The 27,021-nt window shown below is 40.0% G+C and overlaps 1 protein-coding gene across 1 annotated transcript in view; it reads right to left on the bottom strand.

Moving 5' to 3' along the window:
- The window catches only part of LAMA1 (laminin subunit alpha 1), a gene marked incomplete at its 5' end in the record, with an annotated part of 132,054 nt that overhangs the window by 70,312 nt on the left and 34,721 nt on the right, over positions 1-27,021 (bottom strand). Inside the window, 17 exons of the mRNA XM_054985784.1 lie at positions 344-430; positions 872-993; positions 2,053-2,190; positions 2,312-2,432; positions 3,664-3,791; positions 4,600-4,785; positions 6,971-7,150; positions 8,761-8,904; positions 10,333-10,569; positions 13,705-13,841; positions 15,435-15,615; positions 16,812-16,918; positions 18,372-18,583; positions 23,696-23,782; positions 24,383-24,510; positions 25,360-25,470; positions 26,748-26,859. Of these exons, the coding sequence (XP_054841759.1) occupies positions 344-430; positions 872-993; positions 2,053-2,190; positions 2,312-2,432; positions 3,664-3,791; positions 4,600-4,785; positions 6,971-7,150; positions 8,761-8,904; positions 10,333-10,569; positions 13,705-13,841; positions 15,435-15,615; positions 16,812-16,918; positions 18,372-18,583; positions 23,696-23,782; positions 24,383-24,510; positions 25,360-25,470; positions 26,748-26,859 (2,418 nt within the window). The remainder of the gene's footprint in view (positions 1-343; positions 431-871; positions 994-2,052; positions 2,191-2,311; positions 2,433-3,663; positions 3,792-4,599; positions 4,786-6,970; positions 7,151-8,760; positions 8,905-10,332; positions 10,570-13,704; positions 13,842-15,434; positions 15,616-16,811; positions 16,919-18,371; positions 18,584-23,695; positions 23,783-24,382; positions 24,511-25,359; positions 25,471-26,747; positions 26,860-27,021) is intronic.

Raw genomic sequence — 27,021 nt, 5'->3', positions numbered from 1 at the left:
TGTATTAGAAATGAAGCAAGTGGCTATACATTAGCAATGAAGCAGTATAGACCTGATAAAAGATTTTCTGAGTGGCCAGTAAATACCCATTTCAAAAACTGGCTGCAGTATCAGGCAACACAATAACATGTTACAGAAGTCTCACTGAATTCAATGGAGTTTATTTCCAAGTAAGCATGCGTAACCATTAAGTGTTCTGAAATGCTCCAATAAAAAGTTACTATCCTTCCACATCACAAAGTGGCTCCTTACTTCATTCATTTTTTCAATGTGTGGAAACGATTCAGAGCTCAAATCACAATGACAGTTGTTGCAAAACTCCTGGTGTGTCTAGGTATCTCACCTTTCACAGTATTGACCTTCGTAACCAGTGATACAAGCATTGCACTGGAAATCATTAAATTCCTTCATAACGCATGTTGGACTAAAACTTAAACAAAAAAATGAAACAGAATTAGATATAATTCCTGCATTCCCATGGAAAAATCCCCTTCACACCTAAAGCTGACATATAAGGAAATAGGCTGAGCTGGCCTCTAACCTCAGACATGCTAGTTTCTTAGGTGTAGGAAGTTTTATGCAGGGAGCAGCCCCACCTGAAGACTGGATGAGTTGGCCTTTAGTTGTATATAGGTACAATTCACAACAAACAGTCTCTGGAATGATCCTGGTGTTTAGATATTTCACCATTTTACACATTACTATTTAAATTACCCACATAAAGACTAATAACAGAGAAATTCTTTAAATAGATAAATTATGAAACCCTTAGAAATACAGGTGTAGTGGAACAGCCCCCATTAATGCTGAGCAACAACAAGTTTAACAATAGTAATTATTAAAGACTTCAAAGTTAATAATTTTTAGATACCTCCCAGGGCTAATTCTTGGGCAAGCACACAGAGAACAATCATTGACAGATCCCGTCACTTTGCCGTAATAGCCTGTGGCACAAACACTGCAGTGATCACCAGCTGTGTTATCTCTGCAACCCTAGTAGGCAGAAAGTCAGACATGATTTAAAAGGGGGGGGGACTTTTATTTAAAATAAATACTATCCAACCAATAAACATATATGGCCCTTATTATTCAAGTATACCATGGACAGCCAAGAGATGTGCCTTGCCCATCTGCTGAACACCTTTTCACAAGCACTAATATTGCCGAGTCTTCTTTATTTGAGTTATATATTCCTTTTTAAAGATATCTATATCTATATCTATATCTATATCTATATCTATATCTATATCTATATCTATATATCTATATCTATATATATAAGATATATTCCTGCTTAAAGATACTTTTTAAACTGTTTCACAACATTAGCTGTCACCAAAACTGAATATCCAACTTCTGCAGTTGGCAAAATGTTGAAAACTCTGAATCTCTTTCAGCCTAATCAATGGAATGCCTTTGTCCCTATGAAAAAAGAAATTAGGGAGGAAGTAGGTGTTTTCCCCTCTTGCCAAAGATATTCTGGATTGCAGCACCAGTTAGCTCTGGCTTCTGAAGAAACAGTATCAGGTGTGAATTTCTTCAAGGCAATGAAAAGCAACTCTATTAGCTGTTAATCTATGTACTCTTAAAATCTCAAATCAAAACTTTATAGCGGATAAACTCCCCAAATTAATCTAATAATAATCTAATAAATGCCCTGACGTGGATAGCACAGACAAACCTGATCTTATCAGATCTCGGAACTGGATATGAGACCTTCAAAGACCAGGCAATGGCAAACCATCTCTTTTAGTCTCTTGTCATGAAAACGCCACCCAGGGTTGCCGTAAGTCAGGTCTGATTTTTTTTAAAAAGTTAGCTATGATTTGACGGCACTCTCCACCACCAATCTGATAAGTATACAGCTGCCTTAGAGCAAATTTTTACTATCAGTGAATAAAGTCAAAATTTCAGATATTCCTTCACTGCTCCATTTTAAGGGTGGGGTGGGGTGGGGAACTGAATTTGCATAATCTTTTACTGTCCAGGATTTCTGAAACCATCACCCCCGGACCGTAGCAAGATGAAACGAGTAGCGGTGGGTGTACACACCAAACACTCTCCTGTTTCTGGATCACAGGTCTCACTATGGTTGTTGCACTGGCATGGTACACAAGGTGGGATCAGCAAGGGGGATATTTTTGACATTTTGTCATCATATTTTTCCCTGTAGTACCCTGGTGCACAGTCCTAGATAAAGAAAAAGACAGAAACAAGCTAAGAAATACTTGAATGTTTTTTTAAAAAAAATACAGCAACTATAAGATCTTTTGACAGAATTAAAACCTTTACGGAAAGGGAACTAACATACCTGACATGAGAGTCCTGCATAACCTGTGGGGCACAAGCATTTCTCAACAAAGTGAGCTGTTTCCTTAGCTAAAGTCATTTCATCAGCTTTCACAGCAATTTCCATGGAAACATTTGAGATTCTACAAGATAGTTACATTAAACAAAGATGTACATTAATAAAACAGAAGTGGCCCAAAACTGCAACGCTGTTTATTTTCAAATGGATGGGCTGCCTTATCCAAAGATTTAGGCTAAGGCTATATGGGTCATATCTGGACAATCATGAGCCCCTGCTCCATTCTCACCCCCCCCCCCACACACACAAGCTGCTTGTACAGGATGGGAACAGCATGAGAAGAAGTGCAGTAGACTGTGGGAATGGGGGAATTAAAAAAAAATCCCCATTCACATGAGAATAACGCAGACATTTCTGTTGATTCCCCTTTCACACTGCAACTGCCCATACTGAATCCCCTACTATTCCCCAAATCTCTTACCTTCAGGAGCACTTTTCCAGAGTATGCAGGGGGAAAGAGAAAGAAAGGGGTCAAAGATTGCTTCTGCAATCTCCATCCATTTGTGACCATCTCTAGCTAAACCTGCACTAACCATACCATACCGCAGATTTCAACTACAAAGTTTAGGCTTTGTGTTTCTAAATCAGTGATAAAGTCATGAAATTTCAAGATGGTCTAGATTATCCTGAAAGCATGTGACATAGGCTACATATTTCAGTCAACTTTCCCATATATGTGAACTCTGAAAGTACCAATTTCCTGATGATCTCTAAAATGCTTAGTAATGTCCATATCTGGATTACTAAGCAAATGCCATTCTCTACTCCAGGATTTTAGCATTCTTCTAATATAGCTTCCAATTTCCTAGCAAAGATTCTAAGGTAGATACGAAAGAAAATTCCACTCAGACACAAGGGCTCTTTCACATACATGGGAGCTTTACTGATTTCCATTTCCAAATACAGGTATTCTTGCTGCACTGAAGGCTGATCTGGAAGGTTCCCTGACTTTCAGGCATGCCTTTTCAGGGGTCCATTTCTTTGGACTGGATCCCATGGAGGATTTCAGGGGGAGGGAGTACAATTTTAGCTGATTCCCCTTTCCCACTGCAGACACTACCTCCATGCGTTTCCTATGAGTCCTGTTTCTCCCAGGAACAACGTTTCAAGGAGCATATAGGGGGCAGTGTGAAGAGGAAGGAGAGAAAATGCTACACAGACAGCAACAATTTCTGTTCATAGAAATTCATTGCTGGAGCTAAGCCTCTGGGTCCCATCTATACTAAATTAACATTCTTTTTAACACATTTCAAAAACTTTACAAGTTCCTAAACAAAGTAAACATAACTTTTTACCTGCTTTGCCTTAATCCTCGACCATATGATGCTTTGATAAGGATATACTCAACATTGCTAAGTATTGACATGAAATCAGAACGTGAGACTGATTCAGATGACACTGAATTAAAATATTTCCAGACATTCTAAAGGGAAAAGCAATATAAATAAGTTTACAAATAAAAAACACAAGCTTATTTAATAGTACTGTCTTGGTTTACTGCTCCTCATAGTGGAAAAAAAGTTTCTTAAATGCATGATGGTCAGTTTCCTAGACCAGAAGATCTGGACTGTTCAAGCTACTCAAGGGCTCAACTATACTTTGCTATAATGTTATTAACCAGCTTGGAGTAGAGGAGAAGGGGTTGTGAGAGAGGACGTCTTATCCTTCTACTCCAACCATAATGTATTCTTTTCTTCCTCTCTCTGCTATAGTATAATATCACACCTGCTCTTGGAATGCAATAGAAATGATGGAAAAGAACAAGAGGGCACTTCTGTTCTTTCCAAAGCAGAAGAAGATGAAGACACTTCCACTCTCATGTTGACTTTCCCTGCACTCTGAGCATGCTGTTTTTAGAAATTACACTTAGGTACATTAAGCACCTTTAGGCATGCTGCCCTATCTTGTTTAGTCAGATGGAAGTCCCTCTCTATTTTGTTTTCTATCTGCTAGTTGCACAGATAAAGTACTAGACATAAAACCACTGCCAGCACTATACCATAACCATCAGAAGCTCAAAAAGCTCTACCTGGTCTCACCCACTTTCTAAAAACTCTCAGTGGGCACCAAGGATGGTGACAACAGGTATCATGGCACCCATCGAGGTACCATGTTGGATACCCCTGCAGTGAACAGTTCAGATACAAACGGTCAGTATGTTCCAAGTTTTACAGAAACAAAGAAACTAATATATTTGCTGTTCTACACCTAACTGATACAGTTTGTCTTACCTCCACCATTAGTATTTCTTCTTTTTGTTTTATACCATTTCCTGGAGCCGGAACATCCACATAGATGACCTGTTTACTGCTGAAACCCCCCTTCATCAAGACTTGTGGTTCAAGGTTTGATGTTCCAGTGCCATCCAAAGCATAAAAAGCCACTGCATATTTCAGTTTTCCACCATAGGCCATGAGCTGTTTGGATGATTAAATATTACATTTATTTGCCAAACCTGATTTGTTCATTATACTTTATTTCTTTTAAGAATTTCACTAAAACCTAGATCAGAAGGGGCTTTGCTGTAATTCAGCAAGGCTGTATTTTCCTCCATTCCCTCTGAAAATTGATTTCCAGACTTTGCCTTTGTTCTGATCAATTTCTTGATCATGTGATTTCCTAAATAAGGTAATTAAGAGTTCTTCAATAGGGATTGCTAAATGAAAGTAAAATAATTTGCAACATAGTTTTTCTGCAGGAAAAACATGACTTTCCAGGATAATATATAGTTCCTTGTTTCTCTATTTTAATATTTAATAATTAATAATATTTAATATTTAATAATTAATAATATTTTAATATTTAATAATTCTCTATTTAAACAATTCGCAATATGGGCAAATCTGTAGGTACTTATTAAACCTAGGGACTGTAGCCATTAACAGATATTTCTACAAACCTGAAAAAATACCCTAGAAAAATATGGAATCTTTAAAAAATTATAGGGGGGGGGGAGAGAATAATAGAAGCAACACCTGTAGCTTTAAAAAACTAACGTTATCAGTGACCATTGCTAGGTAACCACAACAGAACTGCCAGCCTTCATGCCCTGGTTTCTCTCAGTAAAAAGGGATAGTTTTTCCAGACTGTTTTGGCATTTAAGGGAAGACTCATCAGAGCTTGGCCCTGCAGCAACCACTAAGCAACTTGCTGTCATTCAACTTCCATGACTCACCCAAGACTGGCTACTTGCTACTGTTTAATAGCAGCCACTCCACAAAAACCAGTACAGTGTAGTGGTAGTGCTTAGAGTTTCAGACTAGGGTCTGGAAAACCCAGGTTTGAATCACCACTCTGCCATGGAAGATAACTGGGCAACTCGGGACCAGTTATACATTCTCAGCTTAACTTACCTTACAGGGCTGCCAGGTAGAGGGAAGGAGGGTAAGCTGAAGAGTGCGGGGGAGGGGAATAGAAGATAGGTTGGCTGGTGGGTGTGAAAGAGAGAAGGAAGCAAGGAAAAGGGTATGGGGTCTTTCACGGAACAGAAAGAAAAAATAGTGGGGGGAAATAAAAATGAGATGCATCAACTGCAAGTTTTGCAGGTTCTATGCTTGATAATATATCTAATTCTCAACATGGATTCATCTGTGGTTACTTAAATCCAGAGGCTAGGGCAATGAACAAACAAGACAGATCTTTCTACAAACTTAAAAAAATCAGAAAGCTCAAAAAAAAATTCATAGGGTAGTTAAAAAACTCTAAAATAACAGAAGCAGAACCTGTACCTTTAAGAAACAAATGCCCTCTGCAGTGGTCATTGTTGGGGTTGCTAGGCAATCTCAACAAGGTTTATTTATTTTATTTATTTATATTTATATTTCAATTTATATACCGCCCATCCCCAGGGGCTCTGAGCGGTGAACAGTTTAAAATCAATAAAAACAAGAAAACAACAAGCATTCAAGGGGAGCATTCAAGGGGAGGAAAAGAAGGAAAGCTGAGGTCTAGTGTGGTTTAATGATTAGAGTATTAGACTAACATTTGGAAGACTCAGGTTGAAATCTCTGCTTGGTCATGGAAACTTCCGGGGTGCCTTTGGGCAAGTCACTCTCTCTCAGCTTAATCTACTTCACACGGTTGTGAGAATAAAATGGAGAAGAGACTTATGTAAGCTTTGGGAAGAAAGGTGGAGTATAAATGAAGTAAATAAATAATAAAGAGAAAGGCTGGGGAACAAATAAAAGAAAGGTTGGTTAGAGAGTGGGAAGAAGGGAAAAAAAGTAGAGAAGGGGAACTGCCAGGAGGCGAGAAAGAGGAGATAGTGTGGGGAAGGGGTACAGGGGAAATGAAGTTATCCCCACAAGTCCTTGTGGTTCCCTGCTTGTTCTAATTTAATATTATGCAAGCAGACTCAAATCTACTATTTAATTATAAAAGACAGCAATATAAAGCATCTTAAAAACATCTTAGCTTTTAGCACATATACTACAGACATATGAAGTAAATTAATGTGACTATTAAATTAGGAATGCTTATTTTTCTAGATATACTTTCATTTGCCTTTGGGTTTCAGAAGGCAGCAAGTCTCTTAACCTAAATGCTTGACTATTCTCTAGAGAATACAGAAAAAATAACTATAATCGTATTTCATATGTATACCTGGTTTCCTTGGAACTGATCCAGCAACTTCCAATAAAATGGCTCTGCATTCAAGTGTTGCCGGACTGTTGTGGCATCCATTAAAATATCAGGAAACTGGAAAAATATACCTTCATTGGTTCCAGTGAGGTTACTTTGAGAGACTACATATAAAACATCCTGCTCTGGAGTTAGTGTTATCTGCAATACCAAAGTAAGACATCTCACATTATAAAGTGCAACACATATTTTATCTTTTTCAACTTTAGCAATATTTTAAATTACTTCCTTGTGGATAACATTTGGGAGCAATTTTATAAAGTATGTTATAGTCCTATGTAAGAATAACATTAGTTCATTTCAGTGGATGTTGTCCTTTGGTGCTCAGTTTTCTGTCCTCTTTTATGCTTGCCTGCAACTCAGTGTCTGAGATGGGGAAAATGGTAAGGGTATGTTAGGAGAAAAGTGAGAGGAGCCTCTATGCACAATCCTCATAAAAGGTGTGGTAGAACAGTAAGATCAGTGCTATGGCTCTAGGTTACTACAGTACGAGAAAGGAGGGCGGCCCCATCCAGGATCCCCCAGAAGAGCCGTCCTAGTTCCCCAGTGGTGACAAAACAAAAATACAAAAATGGGAAGTGAGTCCTCACTTTCCAAGGCAGCAGCTGCCACCAGCCTCTCTAATTAGCCCACAGCTGGAGACCAAGAGGCAAGCCTCAAGCCCTCTGGCCACTAAGCAAACAGAAGTCACCCTTGTGAGGTAGGCGCCCAGAAACACGTTAACTGGGTAGCATATGACAAATTGGCCAAGATACTGGATTCAGATTGAAGCAGTCACACAAATGATTCCAAACAAAATATAGCTAATACAATGTATTTTAAAAGTGCAAAGAGTATAGAAGAGTGCAACAGGAGAATCAATATAACAAAGTCTAAATAATTAGACTAGTATACACTAAAAATCCTTAAACTTATTCCAGATGTTACCTTTGGGCAGATAGCAAAATTCAGCAAGGCTTCAAGAAGACATGCCCCAAATCCAAGATACAAAATCAAAGAGATGTTAGCTATAAGACCCCAACTATAGCGCAGTGTTTAAGACAAAAAGTTGCTTCTTCAAGGGAGAGCGGACACAAGGGAAAAGGAACAAACCAAATGAAAAGACGCTTTTTAAAAGCAAGCTGCACACAGCAAACAAAAACAAATTGCCCAATCAAAATGGACCAAACCTATAACAACAACAACATTTGATTTATATACCGCCCTTCAGGACAACTTAACGCCCACTCAGAGTGATTTACAAAGTATGTCATTATTATTAGAGGGGTTCTGCAGTAACCAGGCTCTCACAGGTACAAGGGAAGAGCTCATCACTCCACTCTCTGAAGGCCAGGGGCTAATTAGCTGGAATGCCAAAGTTGGCCTCCCTAAAGTTCCATTCTTGAAAATTTAGAACCTCCAAAGACAGGCTCTCTTATCGGGTCAAGAACCTGCAGTGCCAGCCAAGCTCAGTCTTCAAAGAAAAACGGTCTCTCTCCAAGATCAAAGGGGGGGGATAAAGAAAGAGGGCAATAACTATATCTTAGCCAGGCCAAAAGCCTAATTCAAAATGATTGATGGAAACAAGAAACAAAGTGAGTTTCTTGACAACTATGGCTCAACACCAGTTAATTAACTGGTGGTTGTATATAAAAGGCTTTATCATTTGGCCCAGTAAAATGAGGTCAAGCTGTTTGTGGCCAGAACTGCGACAAAACGAGAGTGAAACAGAACAGAAAAATAGACATAGTAGGCAAATTTGCTTTACTAACCGGAAGTCTCACATGATCTTCTACTTCTGAACAAAAATCTGTCATCCCGAAACAGAAGCATGGAATACATCCCAATGGATTACTAGCATGGAGAGCAAAGGTTCCAGTTTTGCATTCACTGCAGTGCAATCCAAACACATTGTCCTGATAAAGAAATAAACCATCAAGAACATTTGGACTCCAGTCTGAATATTTTACAGATCATGTTCTTGCCAGGATAGTTATCTTGTTATGTGTCCTGGAGCAAAATGGGCAATCTATAGATTCATAATTAGCTCAGGGTGGCAACTCCTAGGTAACATACCTGTACACCAGAAATTGTTGCATCACTGCTTGCAACCTGTGTTTACTGTTTACTACTACTGGTTATTCTAACTACCACCAGTTCACAAGCACTTGCATCTTGGTCCTAATACAGCCTTTTCAGACTTCATATATGTTGTCTTGCTTCCATTTTTCAACCCTATCAAAATCTTCTGACTCTAGCATTCTCCTGGCCTGACCGCAACTTCACCTCCAGTACACTAATACAGAAATATTGTAGATATTTAATCTAAGGGTACATTCAAACCAATGCTGTCAAAGAGACATTTACTTCTCACTGAGTAAGGTAATGTGGATAGTACAAAAATGGCAAATATACTGAAATTAATGCTGGAATAAACTGATTGTGTCTGAGAGCCAGTGTAGCATAGTGTTGGACTCGATCTGTACATGGCCTGGACAGACTCAAGTTCAAATTCCCACTTGGCATGAAACTTACTAGGTGACCCTGGGCCACTCAAACTTTTATCAGCATAACTTGTCTTGCAGGATGGATGTGGATTAACTAAAGAAGGGTAGAAATCATGTATGTCACTCCCCTTCTTCAGTCATATATAAGCATAGTTGCACACATGACCTCCTTTCTTTTCTGCTGGATCATTTATTTAGCAATTAACTGAGCTGCTTGAGGCGGCTTACAAAGTAAATCGTGATAAATCACAAAACAGTATAAAACCATCAACCAACTATTAAAAACACAGCATGACCATTAAAGACCCAAACAAAACATAAAAACAACATAAAGCATTTAGCAGTTTAAAACAAGTTTCAAAAACAAGTCTCAGGCTATAAGCAGTCTATAAAAACAATTTTAAAAGATCAAGATTAAGTAAAAGCCTGGGTAAAAAGAAATCACTTGGCCTGGGCCTTATAAGACAGTAGGGCAGGCACCAGGCAAGCCTTATTAAGAAAATTTGTAGCCCACCATTGCACTTAGACCAAGTTCTCAAGGTACTTTATTAAAACAGCAATAATAATAATAAAACAACAAATTTCACATCAAGTCTGTCCAGCTTCTACATTAAATTAAACCTGGTTTTGATTATGAAAATATTTCTCACATAATCTTACTCACATTCACGACAATTTTCATGATTTTTCATCTAAATGCACTAACTCTTTCAGGAAAGCTGACTGAATTTTGATTCTCAGTGTACAATCACACATAGGTGAAATTTGTGGTAGGAGAAAAACAAATATACAAAGAAATAGGGGCAATTATTTCTGATTTGTATCTGAAAGCTCTACCTTGCAGGCACAAACACCTGCTTCCTCTTCACAACTGCAGACTCCCTGACTTTGGTCACATGTCTCTGCTTTGGTTCCTCGCACGTCACAGTCACAAGGAATGCAATCTGAAGAGTCTCTGTATCCCAAGGCACAGGCAGAACAGCCGCCTCCTCCGTAGCCATCCTTACACTGGCACTGAGCCGTCAACAGGTCACACTGGAGACTGAGTGAGCCTACAGCACTGCAATTGCATGCCTGAAAAGAGAAAGCAGTTGAGATATTTCAGAACTTTCCAAAAGTTTAGAAACTGCTGTAAATGGACATTTGTCAGTTATTTAAAAAGTCAGCAAGTGCCAAAAATACACCTTTCAAGAATTATTCCACAGCAAAAAAAGAATCTGTCCATCTCACCTCTGAACAGGGACAGGGGATATATAAAACAGGGTTCTCAGAATGGATGGGCAAGTTCCTATAGAAACAAGGTTAATATAGAAGAATCCTGACTGAATGTTAAATGCAAACCATCTGGAGATTACTCTATTAGTTGATACCTGGGCTATTGGATTCGAGTATATCAATGACACCCATTCCTTGAAATTACCCTTAAACAGTCCAGCATGTGTTGTAAAAAGGGCAATTCTACATATGCTTTTTCTGCATCTAAGAACAATAACATGCAACCTTGATTATTTAATTCAATTGTATCTACCACTCTCCCAATAGTAAAGGCCATTTTATCATTCCTAATTAATCCTGTTTGATCTGAATTCAAGTATTTACCAATAATTCTATTTAATCTTCTAGCCAGTATTGTGGTCCATATTTTGCAGCCCTGATTAAGCAAGGATATTGGGCTCTTTGATTCCACCTTGGTCTCCATTGTGTAACAGTAGTATTAAAGTTTTATGGAAAGATTTTTTTAACTGTATAGCTTAAAGTGCCTTAGTCACTGGGGAAACTAGTACATCCAAAAGGTTTTTATAAAATTCAGTCAGAAGTCCATCTGACCTGGAAGTTTATTGTTCTTCAAACTTTTATTTCTCTCTCTGCTTCTTCCTTTGTAATTTCTACATTTACCCTTTGCTAATCTATAGAACAAAGTTTTGGTATCTACAGTTTAGTATCTTATTTGGTTAATCTGATTCATAAATCTAATGATTTACAAACTGTTCGCATATATCATGAGGTGTGGTTGCCTACCACAATCACAAACACCTTGTCTAAGGGGAATATTCACCACAGGCCCATCATAATTCAAATCATTAAGTCCACTGTGGGCTTAATTAGCAGAAGTCTCCTTCAAGAAAATCAGAACTATTCCCTTTGTGAAGAAAGCATAACGACTTCCTGACTTTAACTCAGGGCTTTCCAACATGGTGCCCATGGGTACCGTGGCACCCACCAATGCTTTCCCTCTACCTTCCAAGCTTTTCTTATAGTGGGGCACTGTAAGTCAACAGTTGTTACTGGCTTACCTCCTTGGAGGATCAGGAAGTTGGCTAAGTACCTACACTTTCTTTAACCAATGTGTGGTTCCATTCCACCTTCAGAGCTGACTGACTATTACCATTAACTTCTTTTGCAAAGCACTTTGTTCTAGTCCAGGGATCTGTGCTGTTGCTGATAAGTGTTGAAGAGTAGAAGCTCTAACTTTTCTTCTTCAGGTATGCTGTCCTCCCAGTAGCTGAACCATGCTTCAAACTAGATTAGAGATAATAATAACCTTGACTGACCAATGGCTGGACTCTGAATAAGGAAGCTTCATGTGTTAAGCCTGGTTGCCATGCAATTCTTTTGTAAAGAGAGGAGGGAGGTACTGTGTTTGGCTCTACCTCCTATGGCAGCCATTTGGGGGGAATGCTCGCCACCCCCTCTCAATATTCCAAAGGTGCTTGAAAGCTTTAAAATGTCACAGTGTCCACTTTAACTTGTCACCACCTTTCAACAAGATGTAGTTAAATGGGCAAGGCTTTGGCAGCAATGTGACAAGCTTCCAAGCAATTTGTCCACATTGTCAGGTCTCTGCAACCAAAATTGATCCAAGACTAGACTGAATTCTGATAAGGTTCTGACACTAAACAGTTAAATAAGTTGACCTGGCAGATATGAGTAATTTTTCCTGTGAAAGACCTAGCAAACATGCCACAGCACATTATACGTGTTATGTAAAACACAATTATTGTCCAGACTCTAATCTACCCTTTCTGGGCAAAGTGGTTGAGAGATCAATAGCTGACCAATTCCAGGCCTTTTTGCACAACTCTGGAAGATGGCCCCTTACCTGATCTGGCCACCTGGATTCATGGCACAGTAATATTGAGACTAGACTACTGTAATGTACTTTACATAGGTCTCCCCTCAAAGCTGACTTGGAGATTCCAGCTGGTGCAGATCACTGCAGCTTGTTTACTTTCATGAGCTAGATGGAGCATGCATATCACTCCCATTCTGCAGTCACCCCATTGCCTTCCTATCAGCTCAATTCAAGTTCATGACTATCACATTCAAAGCCCTTCATGGCTTTGGCCCCTCATATCTGTGCAACCACCTCTTCCCTTATGCTCCACCAAGGCAGCTTTATTCATCTGGTCAGGGCCTTCTGCAGATACCGCCCTGTAGTTGAGCAAAATCGACAGCTGCCCGCACATGTGCTTTTTCTGTGGTAGCTCTCATCTTATGGAATGGCTTGCCACAAACTTTGCAAAACTGAATTATTCAGGAGGGCTTTCTACCCAGATTATAGAGCTACGTCATAAGAAATAGCTCAGAGAGATGCATTGGCAGACAGGCACCTATTAGGGAGTTTCCACATTGCTAAACATTCCATGTAATTTAGTTATGCTTGGTTTCAGAAAGATTTCATCTCTGTGCTTGGCTTTATGCTTGTTTTTCATTTTTTTTCTGCTTCCATACCCTATTGTATCTCTTTCACTGAATGTCCTAACTTCTGTTCATTATGGTACCTTGATCAATGAACATCTTAGCTGTCGATTATATTGTATTTTCATTTACACTGTGTAATCGACTTTGGATCTCAGTGAGAAAGGCGTACAATAAATGAACAAACAAACAAACAAACAAACAAACAAACAAACAAACAAACAACACTGTAATAGTCTAGGTGGACAATAAATAAATAAATAAATAAATAAATAAATAAATAAATAAATAAATAAATAAATGACATTGTAATAGTCTAGGCTTAATTAGTGGTTAAATGAAATCATCAGCAAAAATGCCAAAAAGAAAAATTTTCTCTCTAAATACAGAGGAAAACAGAACTAATATCTGCTGGAAACAGAGCAAGTATGCTGCAATTCTTTTTTTAAAAATTCACAATTACATGCATTCTTTCGTATACATTCCAGTCCATAACACATGTAAAATTACCTTACAGCCATTCTCTGGATCAAGACCCCAGAAATTTTCCTTACAGAGTTCACATTTTTCTCCTTCAGTATGAGGGGGGCAAATGCATTCCCCAGAATCTCTATCACAATTGTCCTGAGTATGAGCACAGTTACAAGCTGCAAAGGGAAACAGGAAACATGTTCTGTCATTGGCTGTTAGATTAAATGCATGTCTGTCCTAGTAGTTTTGCTCCTTTGCTTCATTGGTGACCTTGATTTGGGCTCCACTTCTAGGTTTTGTCCATCGATAAGTATTTCCCAGCAAGTTCTTTACCTATAGTATCTGCACATGGCAGATGCAGTCCCCTAAGCTGTAAGGTACACTGATGTGCATATGCAGCAGTATGTTTTCTTGACCGTAGGAGCACAAACTCAATTTAGCCTAAACCTTCTTCCACACTACTGCCCGCCCTCCAGGCTGCTTATTTTCATGATGGGCAATACTAGGCCAACTTTATAATGATTAACTACTATTCTGTTTTAACATACTGGCAAACAACAGCCACCTGACTTACCTGGGACCAGGTTGCCGCTGCAGAATTGAGAATAGGAATGGAGCACGGCGGCTGCCATGTTGGAGGGCCTGCCTGGCATTCCTTAGGCGGGCCCTTGACCAGTAAATTCAAATCCCCAGCAGCCCTATCAGAGGGGGCTGAGGGCAAGTCAGTTGGAGGGGGCAGGGCTGGTTCCAGACCTCAGGTGGGCAGTCTTCCCTTAGGTCCGGCTGCCTGGTATATAGGAAGCTGCCGGCCTCACTCTCACTCACTTTGGCTCTTGGCTGCAACCCCTCACCCTCCTCTCCCTCTTGCTTAAACTTAGTTATCTTAGTCACAACTTGTCGGCGGTTTGTCATTGGATCGGATCCCTTTTTTGGGGAGGCAGGGCCTGCGTGCCCAGGCTCCCCTTTAAGGGGATTCCCATAAGGAATCTTGGGAGTGAGTTATGGAGATACATGCCCAGCTTGGGGGCTGCCAGGGCAGACTCACTCCCAAATGGCAGGAGAATCATGCAGGGTGTACACCCACATGGTCTCCTTCTTAATGCCACTCGTTGGTTTCCCCTGGGGTCTGTGGTGAGGGTCATCAGCTGGCAAGTGGATCAGCCGACATTTTTCTGGGATCCGATCCACATGCATTGCCAATGCTCCTTTTATGCTGTGTTTAATAAAGTTGTGACCTGTTTACATTCCAGCCAAGGTGTGGTCTGAATGTGTCACCGTGCCTCCTTTTCTTTGCTCACCCTCAGCCCTAGGCGGCAAAATAATGTTAATGGACAACAGCTGTTCCTAATACCGATATATTTCCTATAGGGAACAAAAGGAATATGGTATATCTTGGCAGCCCAAATTCTGATTTCAGCAGTGGAAATAAATCATATTTGCACTATTAACAAACTGTATAAGAAATTCTTCGATCCAGCTCTTCTGATAAGGCTTCACAAATGCCTGTTAAACAGCCTCACAAGTGGAATTTGAGTTCAGGTGTCTGAAGAAGGGAGCTCTGACTCTCAAAAGCTTGTATCCTGAAAACCTTGTTGGTCTCTACAGTGCCATTGGATTCAAATCCTACTGTTCTACTGCAGACCAACACACCTATCCACTTAAAACTAGCCTCACAAGTGATCTTTCCTGTTGTACCGTGCAAAGCATCTTGCTGAAAGAAAAGCTGTGTAGTTTCATAAACCACAATCAAATCATGGGCTACAACTTACGTTTGCAACCACCATACTGGAATCCATAAAATCCATAAGCACACTGATCACATTTCTCCCCAGCCACTCCTGGCACACAGTGACACTGTCCTTCATTATCACAGTCTTCAGCAATTGAGCCGGATTTACTGCAGTTACAAGGAAGACAGCCAAGTCCAGTACTTAAGCCATAATAGCCAACCTGTTGGAAAAAAGGGAAGTTTTCCACAACATTTCATAATTCACTGGGGAGAAAAGTCCTCCATTTCTTTTTTGTCATTCTATGCTACCCACTCCTGCTGCATGGCATGCACAAAAATGATGCAGACCTGCTGGACAGTTTCAACTCACAGGTTTTTTCCAACATACAGAGCAGTTAAATTGTCTTTTTAGAAGACAAAAATCCGACTAATGTTGGTCAAAAACTGAAAACATTAAAATATTCATTTTGTTAGATAAAAATAATTAAATGTTAGAGCTCAAAATTAAACTTTGGGAAACAAAGCACTCTTTGGTCAGAGATAATACAACCGCTACAATATGTATTAGCATATGAATTGCTGCCATACAATGGTCTATTCAATGACAACAGAGCAAGAAACAACAGTAGCTGTTTTTATTACAACCACCCGAAATATCTCAAGCTTTTGAGTTCCTTAGAATTATTTATTAGGCTAAATACAAAAAAGAAGGCTGGGGGGCATGATCGAAGGCTTCAGGGCATGATCGAAAAGCCCGCCATCAATGCTTTGTAGCCTTCTTGAAATGGAGACCATGGTGTGCATACTCACAGTACAAACCTATGCAGAGTTACTCCAGTCTAAGCCCATAGACTTCAATGGATTTTATAAGGGTGTAAGTTTAGGGCAGCACTGTTAATTAGATTACGTAGTGTTAGATGCAAAACAAGATGCCTCAGAGGTTACTGGGATGGAGAAGCAAAAATAGCCCCTACGGAAATACAAAAGCCAGCAGCTAACTGGTAGCTTTTAAAAGTGACCATTTTTGCATCAATCACTGCATAATCTAATTAAGTCTGCATTCAGTCTGATGAAGAGTTTGGGGGGACTCAAAAAGACCTGCGCTAACTATTTTTTAAGTACATTTTTATTGCATTTGGATTTTTTTCTGTGGATCTATATCACTACCCTACAACTGTTGTCTAACAGAGCCGGAAAAAATGCAAAATTCAGTGTTGTTATTCCCAACCATTGATATGTAGGGTGGAAAGTTTTCCAGAAAATATGAGTATAGGAGGGGGCATTATGAGAATTGTTAGCTCTAAACCTCCCATCAGCATTATAGGTATGTTAAGTCACCACTTCAAGCAGCTTCACCAACACAAATACTTTGGAAATGGGGTAAATAGAAATGATAATAAAGGTTATTATCTCTTACCAAGCACTCATCACATCTTTGTCCTACAACATTTAACTTGCATTGGCACAAACCAGTCTCATGATGGCAGATGCTGGAAACAGAGCTGTTCGAATGGCACTCACAAGCTTATTCATATAAAAACAAGATAAAAACTAAAAGTTACTGTGACAAAGTAATTATTAGTTGCTGTGTAGAATTTTCTTCTGCTTCAGGTCCACACATGGTTGGCAATATTCTAGATATTGAAATGATCTCGTTCCACAATGAAGACATATACTAATTAAATGAGAGGAGCACCACTGATGAGAAAAATCACACCACTTTATTCTAAATCTCCAAAGGCTACACGCTTGAAGTAAACTAAACTTATCTATTAACATTATATACAAGGTCTTTAACCTACTTAAAATTATAATGCAGGAAACCACTAGAGATTATTGCAAATCATCAATAGAAACAGGGTCCTCACTCTCTTGGGTTAATAATCAAATTCCACTCCTAGACACTTCCATTAAGCATTCCAACAAAGTTCAAGGCTGAGACATGATCCTGGCATTAATGTCCAGATCAAGTTTCAAAGTCCAGAAGTTTGCATCTGTAAGTACCTGAGTCGTTTCTGAGAGCAATGAGATTTGAAAAAGGTACTTAGAAATGGTTCTCTAGCTGCCTGGATAAGACATTGGCAGTGGAATCCTAAAAAGAGTTACTTCAATCTAAACCAATTGATTTCACTGGGCTTAGACTGGAATAACTCTTCATAGGATTGTACTGTATATTCCCCAGTGGTCATATCTGTAAACACTGGGTAGGAAAATGTGTAAGGGGGAATCAAGGGCTGTATCCTTCCACCTCTACCTCCTGGAGTTCTGCTTTGTCAAGTCTGTGATAACAATCTAAGATTTTTGGGTCAAATCCCCTAAATTAGGACTGAATGTCAGGAAACGATTTCTAGACATCATAAATAATCAACAAGAAAAATTGGGTGCTTTCGGTCTTTGCAGAATTGTGCAGGTACAAACATACAGTGAACATGATAGTAGTAAAGAAATTTAGACTAATAGGATTAATTTAAAATATAACAATATTTACTGATGTTTCAACATACCAACAATACTGGTAGGATAGTTTCTTACAACAAAAAAGTTACAACATTGTTTCAGCATATAAAAATTGAAACATGTTAAATAAATAGAAAAATAAGATAACTCAAAATTTAATAATTAATTTATTCATCACAATACTAAACAAATCTAAGATTGCAAGTTGCAGCATCAAACAACTAAACAGTTGTCCATTACAACTAAACAGTCAAAAACTAGTCTGCACTTACACTGCAAAAGCATGATTTCAAACTAGGAACAGGTCATGGTTTTGAATTATGCTTTGCAAGGCTGCAGAAACCACGGTTCTGATGTAATGGCTATCAACAATTTACTGTGAAAGAAGTAACTAATTAGATTGCAATGAGTGTGAGGAGCAGGGAAGGAGTGGGATCATTTTATTTTGGGACACTATGTTAAACAAGTATCCTAAATATACACAAATTCTTGACAGGTTAATTTAAAAGCAACAACTTACCACGGCAGTCTTTTTTGGTTACTGCATCCCCAAAGAACCCATCAGCACACTTCTCACAGTGATGTCCTGCAGTATTCCCAATGCACTTCAAGCACTCTCCTGTGAGTGAATTACAGTAGCCATCTTCCATTGAATCTACATTGCCGTTGCAGTCACATGACATACATGACTGTCCAGGAACCAAAGGGTCACCGTAGTACCCATTTGCACATCTGCATAATTAATTGAAAAGGATGTCTGATTATAGAAAAGTGTAGTCCAAGATTAGAAATATAAAATGAGCCTAAAGTGCATAGTGTATTTGCATATACTCACAAACGAGGGTTTGTAAATTTGTTATACTTGGATAGAATCAACATGGAACAATCAAAATATGAAAAATATTGAGTCAAACCACTAGACATCTACATACATTCTTGGAAACTGTGAGATATCTTTTTAAAGCCATTTATTTGCTTCCTTGTTTTTCAACTTCTAGCATATATTTCCATTATATATTCCATTTTCATTTCCAAAAACATAGAATCCAAAGACTATTCCATCAAATTTTCAAGACAAGGCAACCCTCAATCCTGTCCAAAACAATTCAGGGTCAACTAGATGGGAGATAACCCTGCTCATGGTTTCCCACAATTTAACTTAAAATAAAAAGCAGTTGCAAGGGGAACTGCATTGGCACAGCCTAACTAGGGATGGAAAATAACACTTTCTTCACTTTAAAATGACACACCAAAATTGCTATTTCTCCCTCTTGGGAAAAATCATTTAGATGCCATAGTCTTTGATATACTCATACTGGATTCTTCTGCCAACACTTGTTGCCTGTACCATGTGGTCTTTAAGACTTCATCTCAGAACTTCACTAAGTGGGAACTTAACTGATCCTAGGTATTCTTCTGAGAAATCATTACCCTAATCAATTAATAATCTCATGTGAGTGGTAATATTGCTACACTCATTATTTATTTGTTTACAAAATTTATACCCCAGCTTTCTACCCTTATAAGGGCCACCAAATAAAAAAGCATACATAATAAAAATCACACTTTAAAAACCATTAAAACCAACAAAATTGTATCACTAAAACAATTAAAACCAGAGCTAAAATATACACAAAAACATAAAAACAATAGTAAAAACACTGGGCAAGAAAGAGGGATCACTGAAGGAATGCCAAATGAAACAAAAAAGTCTTCACCTGCTGGCAGAAGATGGCAACAGAAGGAGACAGATGAGTCTCCCTTGGGAAAGACTTCCAGAGTTTTGGTGCCATGACAGCATTGTCCTGGGTTATGTATGTTATGTATTGTCAATAGGGCTGGTCGCTTCGGGTTTCGCTTTGGGTAAAGTTACCTGAAGCTACCCACTTCGTGTAGCTTCGGAATTTCCTGAAGTGGGGCCAGCAAGATGGCCCCGCTTCGAAAATACCGAAGCTAAGCAACCCGAAGCGATTCGTGTTGCTTGGGCTCCGAGCGCCGTTATATTTTTTTTTAGCACGGAAAGCTTTTTGCTTGCTGCTGCTGATCTCCATTGCTGGCGATGGAGATCAGCAGCAGCAAGCAAAAAGCTTTCCCTGCTTTTTTTTTTTAAAAGGCAACGTTTTGAAGCCTATTCAAGGCTTCCAGCTCCGGCTTTGGAGAGGGGAGGGGAAGGAGTAGTGAGTGACTCACTATAACCTCCTCCTTCCCCCTCCCATCCCTGAAAAAGTGGTGGGAGTTTTTGCTTGCTGCTTGATCTCCATTGCCAATGCAAGCAGCAAGCAAAGTCTGCAAACAGTGCAAACCTGCACATTTGGAGAGATTCTTTGCACTGTTTTCAGACTTTGCAATGAGTGCAAGAGGGAGGAGGGGTTAGGAGTGGCCAATCCTGCCGCAGCATTCTCCTTCCAGCCCAGCCAATGGGGATTCTCTGAAAGTAGAGTGCCTTTTTTAAAATGCTGCAGTGCAGGGCTATAAATTGGAGGCTTCCCTTTAGGAATCTTCCAATTTACCCTGACATTGAGAGAGTGGCTTGCCTGGACAGAAATTGGAAGAGGAGGACCCTGCTGCGGAGTGCTGCTGACTGGCCCTGCATCTCACTGGTAAGTGAGTCCCACTGACTCACAAGATTCTTTGATCTTTGGGGGAGGGGTGGTTTGGGGGGGCAATGGGTTTGGGAAAGGATTTGTTTTAAGTTTGCATTTTATTTTTATTTTTTAAATTTAACAGTGGCTTCCCAGGGGCAGACTCATGCCAAGTCCTGGTGTGTGCCAAGGCTTTGGCCTAGGTGGTGGGGGGGGGGGGGTTAACTTGAAGCTGGCCCACTGCTGCTCTGTTTAAAGTTTTTTTTACTGTGCCTGCCTTTCATTTCTACAGTGGGTGGCTTCCCTGGTGTGTGCCAAGACTTTGGCCTAGTTTTTTACTCTGGCTTCCACACTTTGGGACTGAGGGGTTAGAATTTAGAAGTAGTTTTTAAAGAGTTAATATACTTATTTAATAACCAGTTTCCATTCTGCTCTTTCCTAGACTGAGAGACTCCCGCTGCTGCTGTGGCTGATCGAGCATCTCGTCTCTGCAGTCTTGCTGTGGAGGACTTCCACCGTTGAATTCCTGCCTGTCGCCTGACCATCACAGGACTGCAGGAGTGGTGAGCGAGTCAGTGACTCACAGGGTTTTCTCAGGGGGGTTGTCTTGGTGGGTGTGGGGAGGGGAGGGGAGGGGAGGATTAAGGGCTTGACTGGGCGGGAGTGAATTTTTTTTAAAAAAATAATTTTTTTCTACATTTTTTCAGAATTTTTTCTTGATTCATTTTTACTGTTGTTGGTTGGGGGAGGGGGTTTGTACCTGTTTAAAGTATTTTTTCTTTGGGGGGGATTGTCTTGGTGGGTGTGGGGAGGGGAGGGGAGGATTAGGGACTTGACTGCGTGGGAGTGAATTTTTTAAAAAAAATTATTTTTTTCTACATTTGGTGTGTGTGTGTGGTTAGAGGGGGGGAGGAGTGTTTCCTGGTATGTGTGTGTGTGTGAGTGTCTGTGTGTCTGCCCCAAGCTAAGATTTTTGAGGATTGGGGGGGAGGAGGGGTGTTTCCTGGTGTGTGTGTGAGTGTCTGTGTGTCTGCCCCAAGCTAAGATTTTTAAGGGTTGGGGGGGAGGAGGGGTGTTTCCTGGTGTGTAGTGAGTTGTGTTCCTTTGGGGTGGGGGGGGAGGCTGCGATGCCCTCGGTGTTGTGTTCTTGCTGTGTAACTTGAATCACAACAGGAAATAAAGATTTTTTGCATGTAACTGTGTTTTTCAGATTCTCTGGTGTGTAGTGAGTTGCATTCCTTTGGGGGGGCGGCTGTGATGCCCTTGGTGTTGTGTTCTTGCTGTGTAACTTGAATCACAACAGGAAATAAAGATTTTTTGCATGTAACTGTGTTTTTCAGATTCTCTGGTGTGTAGTGAGTTGTGTTCCCTTGGGGTGGTGTGGGGCAGCTTCTTTGGGAGGCCATAAAATGGCCCTCCAAAGTGGGAGCAGGTTAAGCCTTGGTGGGGGGTGGAAGAACAGGTAGGAGGAGGTCCCCTGAGGGTTGGGGGCATTTTGCAAAATGCCACCCCTAGCCTGACAAGCCTCTTCTCCCCCCCCCCATAGGATATAATGGAGAAAGCGAGGATAGGGGCACCTTTTTTGAGGGGCCATAAAATGGCCCCCCAAAGTGGGAGCAGGTTGAGCCTTGGTGGGGTGTGGGAGAACAGGTGGGAGGAGGTCCCCTGAGGGCTGGGGGCATTTTGCATGCAAAATGCCACCCCTAGCCACACAAGCCTCTTCATTTTTTCCTCATAGGATATAATGGAGAAGGCGAGGATAGGGGCACCTTCTTTGAGGGGCCATAAAATGCCCCCCAAAGTGGGAGCGGGTTTAGCCTTGGTGTGGGGTGGGAGGACAGGTGGGAGGAGGTCCCCTGAGGGATGGGGACATTTTGCATGCAAAATGCCACCCCTAGCAACACAAGCCTCTTCATTTTTTCCCCATAGAAAATAATGGAGAAGGCGAAGATAGGGGTACCTTCTTTGAGGGGCTATAAAATGGCCCCCCAAAGTGGGAGCAGGTTGAGACTTGGTGGGAGGTGGGAGGAAAGGTAGGAGAAGGGCCCCTGAAAGTTGGGTGCATTTTGCTTGCAAAATGCCACCCCTAGCAACCTAGAAAGGTCGCCTGTTTTTCCCATAGGGAATAATGGTGAATGGAGGAGGATGGTGGTACCGTCCAAACTTTCCGAAACTTGGGGGGTTGTTAGAGAAGAGGTAGGAGAAGGTCTCCACCAAGTTTGGTTTGCCTCGGAAAGAAATTGCCCCCCCAGGGCACCCGAAAGCTGGAAGTGAAATTGACACCCGAATCTTTCCAAGGCAAACCCGAAGCTATACGAAGCTGTATCTCCAACGCAGCTTTACCTGAAGCTGTTTCCCGGTTCGGGCAAACCCGAAGCTGGAAACCCGAAGCGACCAGGGCTTGCACAGCCCTGATTGTCAAGTCTCTTCCAACTTACAGAGACCCTATGAATTAACAACCCTCAAAACATCCTATCTTTAACAGCTCCGGGGTTCCCACCCATCTAATCTCAGAATGTGGGGGGACCTGAATCAAGGCCTTTGAAAATGACTGCAGGGGTCAGGTAGGTTCATGACGAAGTAGGCAATCTGTCAGGTATGTTGGTCCCAAACCACATAAGTTTTAAATATCAAATTGTGCCCAGAGACAGATTGGGAGCCAGTGTAGATGGGCAAAGACTGTAACAAGAAGGTCCCTACAACCTTCTTATCCTGACTAAAGCATTCTATATCAACTGAAGTTTCTGAATACTTTTCAAGGGCAGCCCCATATACAGCACATTACAGTAATCTAATCTAGATGTAACCAGAGCATGCATCACAGCAGGCAGATCTTTTATGCCAAGGAAAGCCCACCGCTGACTAACCAGTCAAAGGTAATAAAAGGCATACTACTTAACCAACCACATTTAGTTTTAGGACAATTTCATAAAATCGAAGGCAGTGCCTTCTGGATTAGTGTGGACTTCATTCTGTTTAGGAAAACACTTTCACTCTCCTTTTACAAAGCACTCAGAAGGGAGATGCTGTTATTTCCTCCCAAAACTCACCCTTGCCTTTTCTATTCATGAGACACCCCCCCCCCCGGCATTGGTAGAATGGGACTGACACATACATTTTGAGAATAAATCCTAAAACAGGAGACAAGAAGACCTGTTTTTCTCCCTCCCTTCCACTCCCCCAACCCCCCCCCCCTCTCACATTTCCAATCAGATACAAAGAGATCTGGCTAAAAACAACAATCTTTGTTCAATTTTCATACCTTTCACACTTAGTGCCTGTATAGCCCGTAGGGCATTTATCACAGAGAACTTCACCTTCTTTATCCAAGTGACAGGTAGGACTGAAACTGAAAACAATGTTCGGAGGATTATCTTCAACGTTACTAGTTTAACAGCTACAAGCTCTTAAATTCACACATGCATTTATTGCAGTAATTGTTGTCATTAATGATAATGATTATAGTGGAGTAATTATAATAATTGGTGACAGTGGGCCACAGAGAACCAGACAATTAGTACTACATACTTTGGCAAAGAATTTTTATTCCTCCTAACAAAACTCTTCTGGGCTATGCTACAAATTACAGAATGTGCAATCCTTTAGGTATATGTTTGCTGGGCTGCATCTGAATCCAGCAACTGGACAAAACCTAATTTTAACTAATTGTATTTAGATAAATGGCCCACATCAAAAGATTTTCTAATATTAGCATTAAACCTCCTTTGTAAGAAAGCCCTAGGGGATAGTTTTATTCAGAAAACTACTGGAAAACTTTCAGCTCCTAATCTAAGCCAAACAAGAATTGTCATTTCTGAAGGGTGGAGCAGATTCTCATCATGTCATGTGTCAACATGTCTGCAGCTTATTTTTTCCCTCCCATTTCTCATTAGCTGTGCTTGCCTGATATTGCTGGAATATAATGTGATACTTCCAATTAGCAACTTACTTGTTTGTAGCAGTTCTCAGTGGACAAGCACATGGCTGACAGTCCTCTGGGGTTCCCCTGGAAGGTTGCCCATAGAATCCAGGCAAGCACTGATCACAAGAATGCCCAGTGGTGTTATGTTTGCAACCCTGTGAAACATGTAAGACACTTTTTGAGACTTAATTCTGGATGGAATTTCATTCTCAGAGCAATCTCAGCATGAAACAACTTGCAGCATTAGGATTTAAAGAACAGACACAAAGAACCAAGAGGGCCACCGACAATACACTTTTCCAAGCCAGGAGCAACAATTAATGGGTATACCCTTGCCAGCACATATGTATACTCATGCATTAGTTGTATTACTTTAACTTTGGACTAAATCAATTGTGCTAATGTTAGACACTGACAATGGAATTTCATTCAGAAAATTATAACTTTGTCATTTAAAAGAATCAGGAAAGATTATCTTTCTGCTCCAGAAGTCATAGAATTTGCAGCACAATAGCTTTAAAAATGAACTGTGTAATATTTTACCTATTCAGATCCATAGTAATTTTCCCACTAACTTGAATGGAAAAGATTACAGGCTTCACCAGTTTTCCTATAAATTCTGTTTTATATTAATTATTCAGTTACTCATGCCACACATTTAATTTCTTTAATATGCCTAACATACAAGCAGCAGTATTTAAAAATAGCAGAAATGTGTAGGAAGATATACCTACTTTGCCTTCTAGTGCATTATAAGAACGCCTTACATTCAAAAATATGTATACCTGAATTGTTTTCAAAACTTTGGGTTGAACAGCAGCACTTTTCTCCAACATAAGGAGTCTTCCTCCAACAAAAGAGGTTATTCCACTATGGAAGAGCCTTTTGCAACAGCAGAAAAAGCTCTGCACCGGGAAAGTGGCGGTGTTATCAGAACCGAGCCATGGATTCTAGTACATACTATAATTAAATAAGTGAAATGAACTATCCACCAAGTAACTTACAAAACAAGTGCCATGAATATCACATTCAGTTGCATGATTGTTGCAGCCACATGGTAGGCAGATCCCTCCAAAGAGTATTCCACTCACTCGGTAGTATCCAGGAAGACAGGACTGGGGGTGGGGGACATAATGTATACGTTGTCACAAATCAGTTCTTAAAACAATTCAATCTGGGGTTCGGGATATTTTAAAAACCTATGAACACTGATGGAGTTCTTTATCAACTCCTACAATGCAAAAACATACACTTTCCTGTTTTAATCTACATAGTTGCTTTAGTACACCCAAATTCCTAAGAACTTTTATCTGGCATGGGAAGCATTGGACATTCCCCACCAAGTGAGGAGTTAGCTGTATACCTCTCCAGACTGTTGCCTACATCAAGAAATTAACCTCTGAAAAGGGCTATAAAAGTAATCATATTTATTAATAAGTTTAATAAAAGCATGTACATAAATGAACAGAAAAACAGAAAGCAAACAGTTATTTGGGGATATACACTATGACAACTAGGAAGAAAAAAATTCTTTCAATTCTCCACTCAGACATAATTCATTTATACAAAAGAATATGAGACTTTCCTTAAAAGTAGTAAAACAGAAGATTAGAGCCTAAGTTGCTATTCTGTTGATATAAAATTAGGCCAATTGATGGAATGGCTATTCTACTGGCAGAGATGGGAAGGATGATTTATGTCAATCCACCTCTCCCTGTGCAGATCCCCCCCTTTGCCCCTCACACTATTCTGTGGGGGCAGTCCACTAACCCACTGGAGCACAATGGGGAAGGGAATACAGGCTGCATGCAGTAGGAGAAAAAATGGGGAGAAGTTGCCGTCCTCTATCAGAAATCTGCTTGTGATGCTTATTTTGCATATTTTTGCTATTGAGAGGGCAAGCAATGGAGACATACAATGCCAGTGTTTTCTAACAATCCCCTCCATTTCACCAGGGACACTGACTGAGATATTCTCATCACTTATTATTTACACAGATGTTTCAAGGATATTCCTAGACTTTAGAGCAGACTTACTCAAAAGTTTCACACCAGAATATGTTCAAGAAACTGAACTGATACAGAGTCATTAGCACATAAATAAACTGTAATTTGTTACTGTGGTTTTCATAAAGGTAAACAGTCAATGACTAAGATTCCAGCTATAAAAAAATCAGGCAAATTTCCAGGGACTCCATATCTCTTAGTTATATAAAGTAAAAATGTGGGGAAAGATATTCTGTGGTAAATATGCAACAGTAAAAGTTCACTTTGAAAAACTTCGTTCTGCCATCAAAGATTTTTAAAAAACTGCAGTCAAAAATACAACTTTGTATTAGAATCTACATTAATAAGGCTTACTCCTCCTTACACATGGAAGTATGATAGATTACCTCGCATGAGATCCCAGAGTAACCTTGAGGACATTCACAATATTCCACATCCACAGCTGAAGTCAGATCTATGAGATTGGCATTTGCTGTATTCAAAGTGACAGAACCCAATCTACAACAGAATGGCATCATATGCTTCTTTTTAAAATACATGTAACTAAGATCCAAAACTATACTTAGTTAACCCTTTATATGCATACTTCTAAATAAAATATATTTGATTATGTAATAAATAGAGAGGGGAACGATCCAAAAAAATTTAACAATCCAGCTG

The sequence above is a fragment of the Eublepharis macularius genome, chromosome 7 (assembly GCF_028583425.1).
Source record: "Eublepharis macularius isolate TG4126 chromosome 7, MPM_Emac_v1.0, whole genome shotgun sequence".
NCBI lineage: Eukaryota > Metazoa > Chordata > Lepidosauria > Squamata > Eublepharidae > Eublepharis > Eublepharis macularius.
This window is presented reverse-complemented; position numbering and strand designations above follow the sequence as displayed.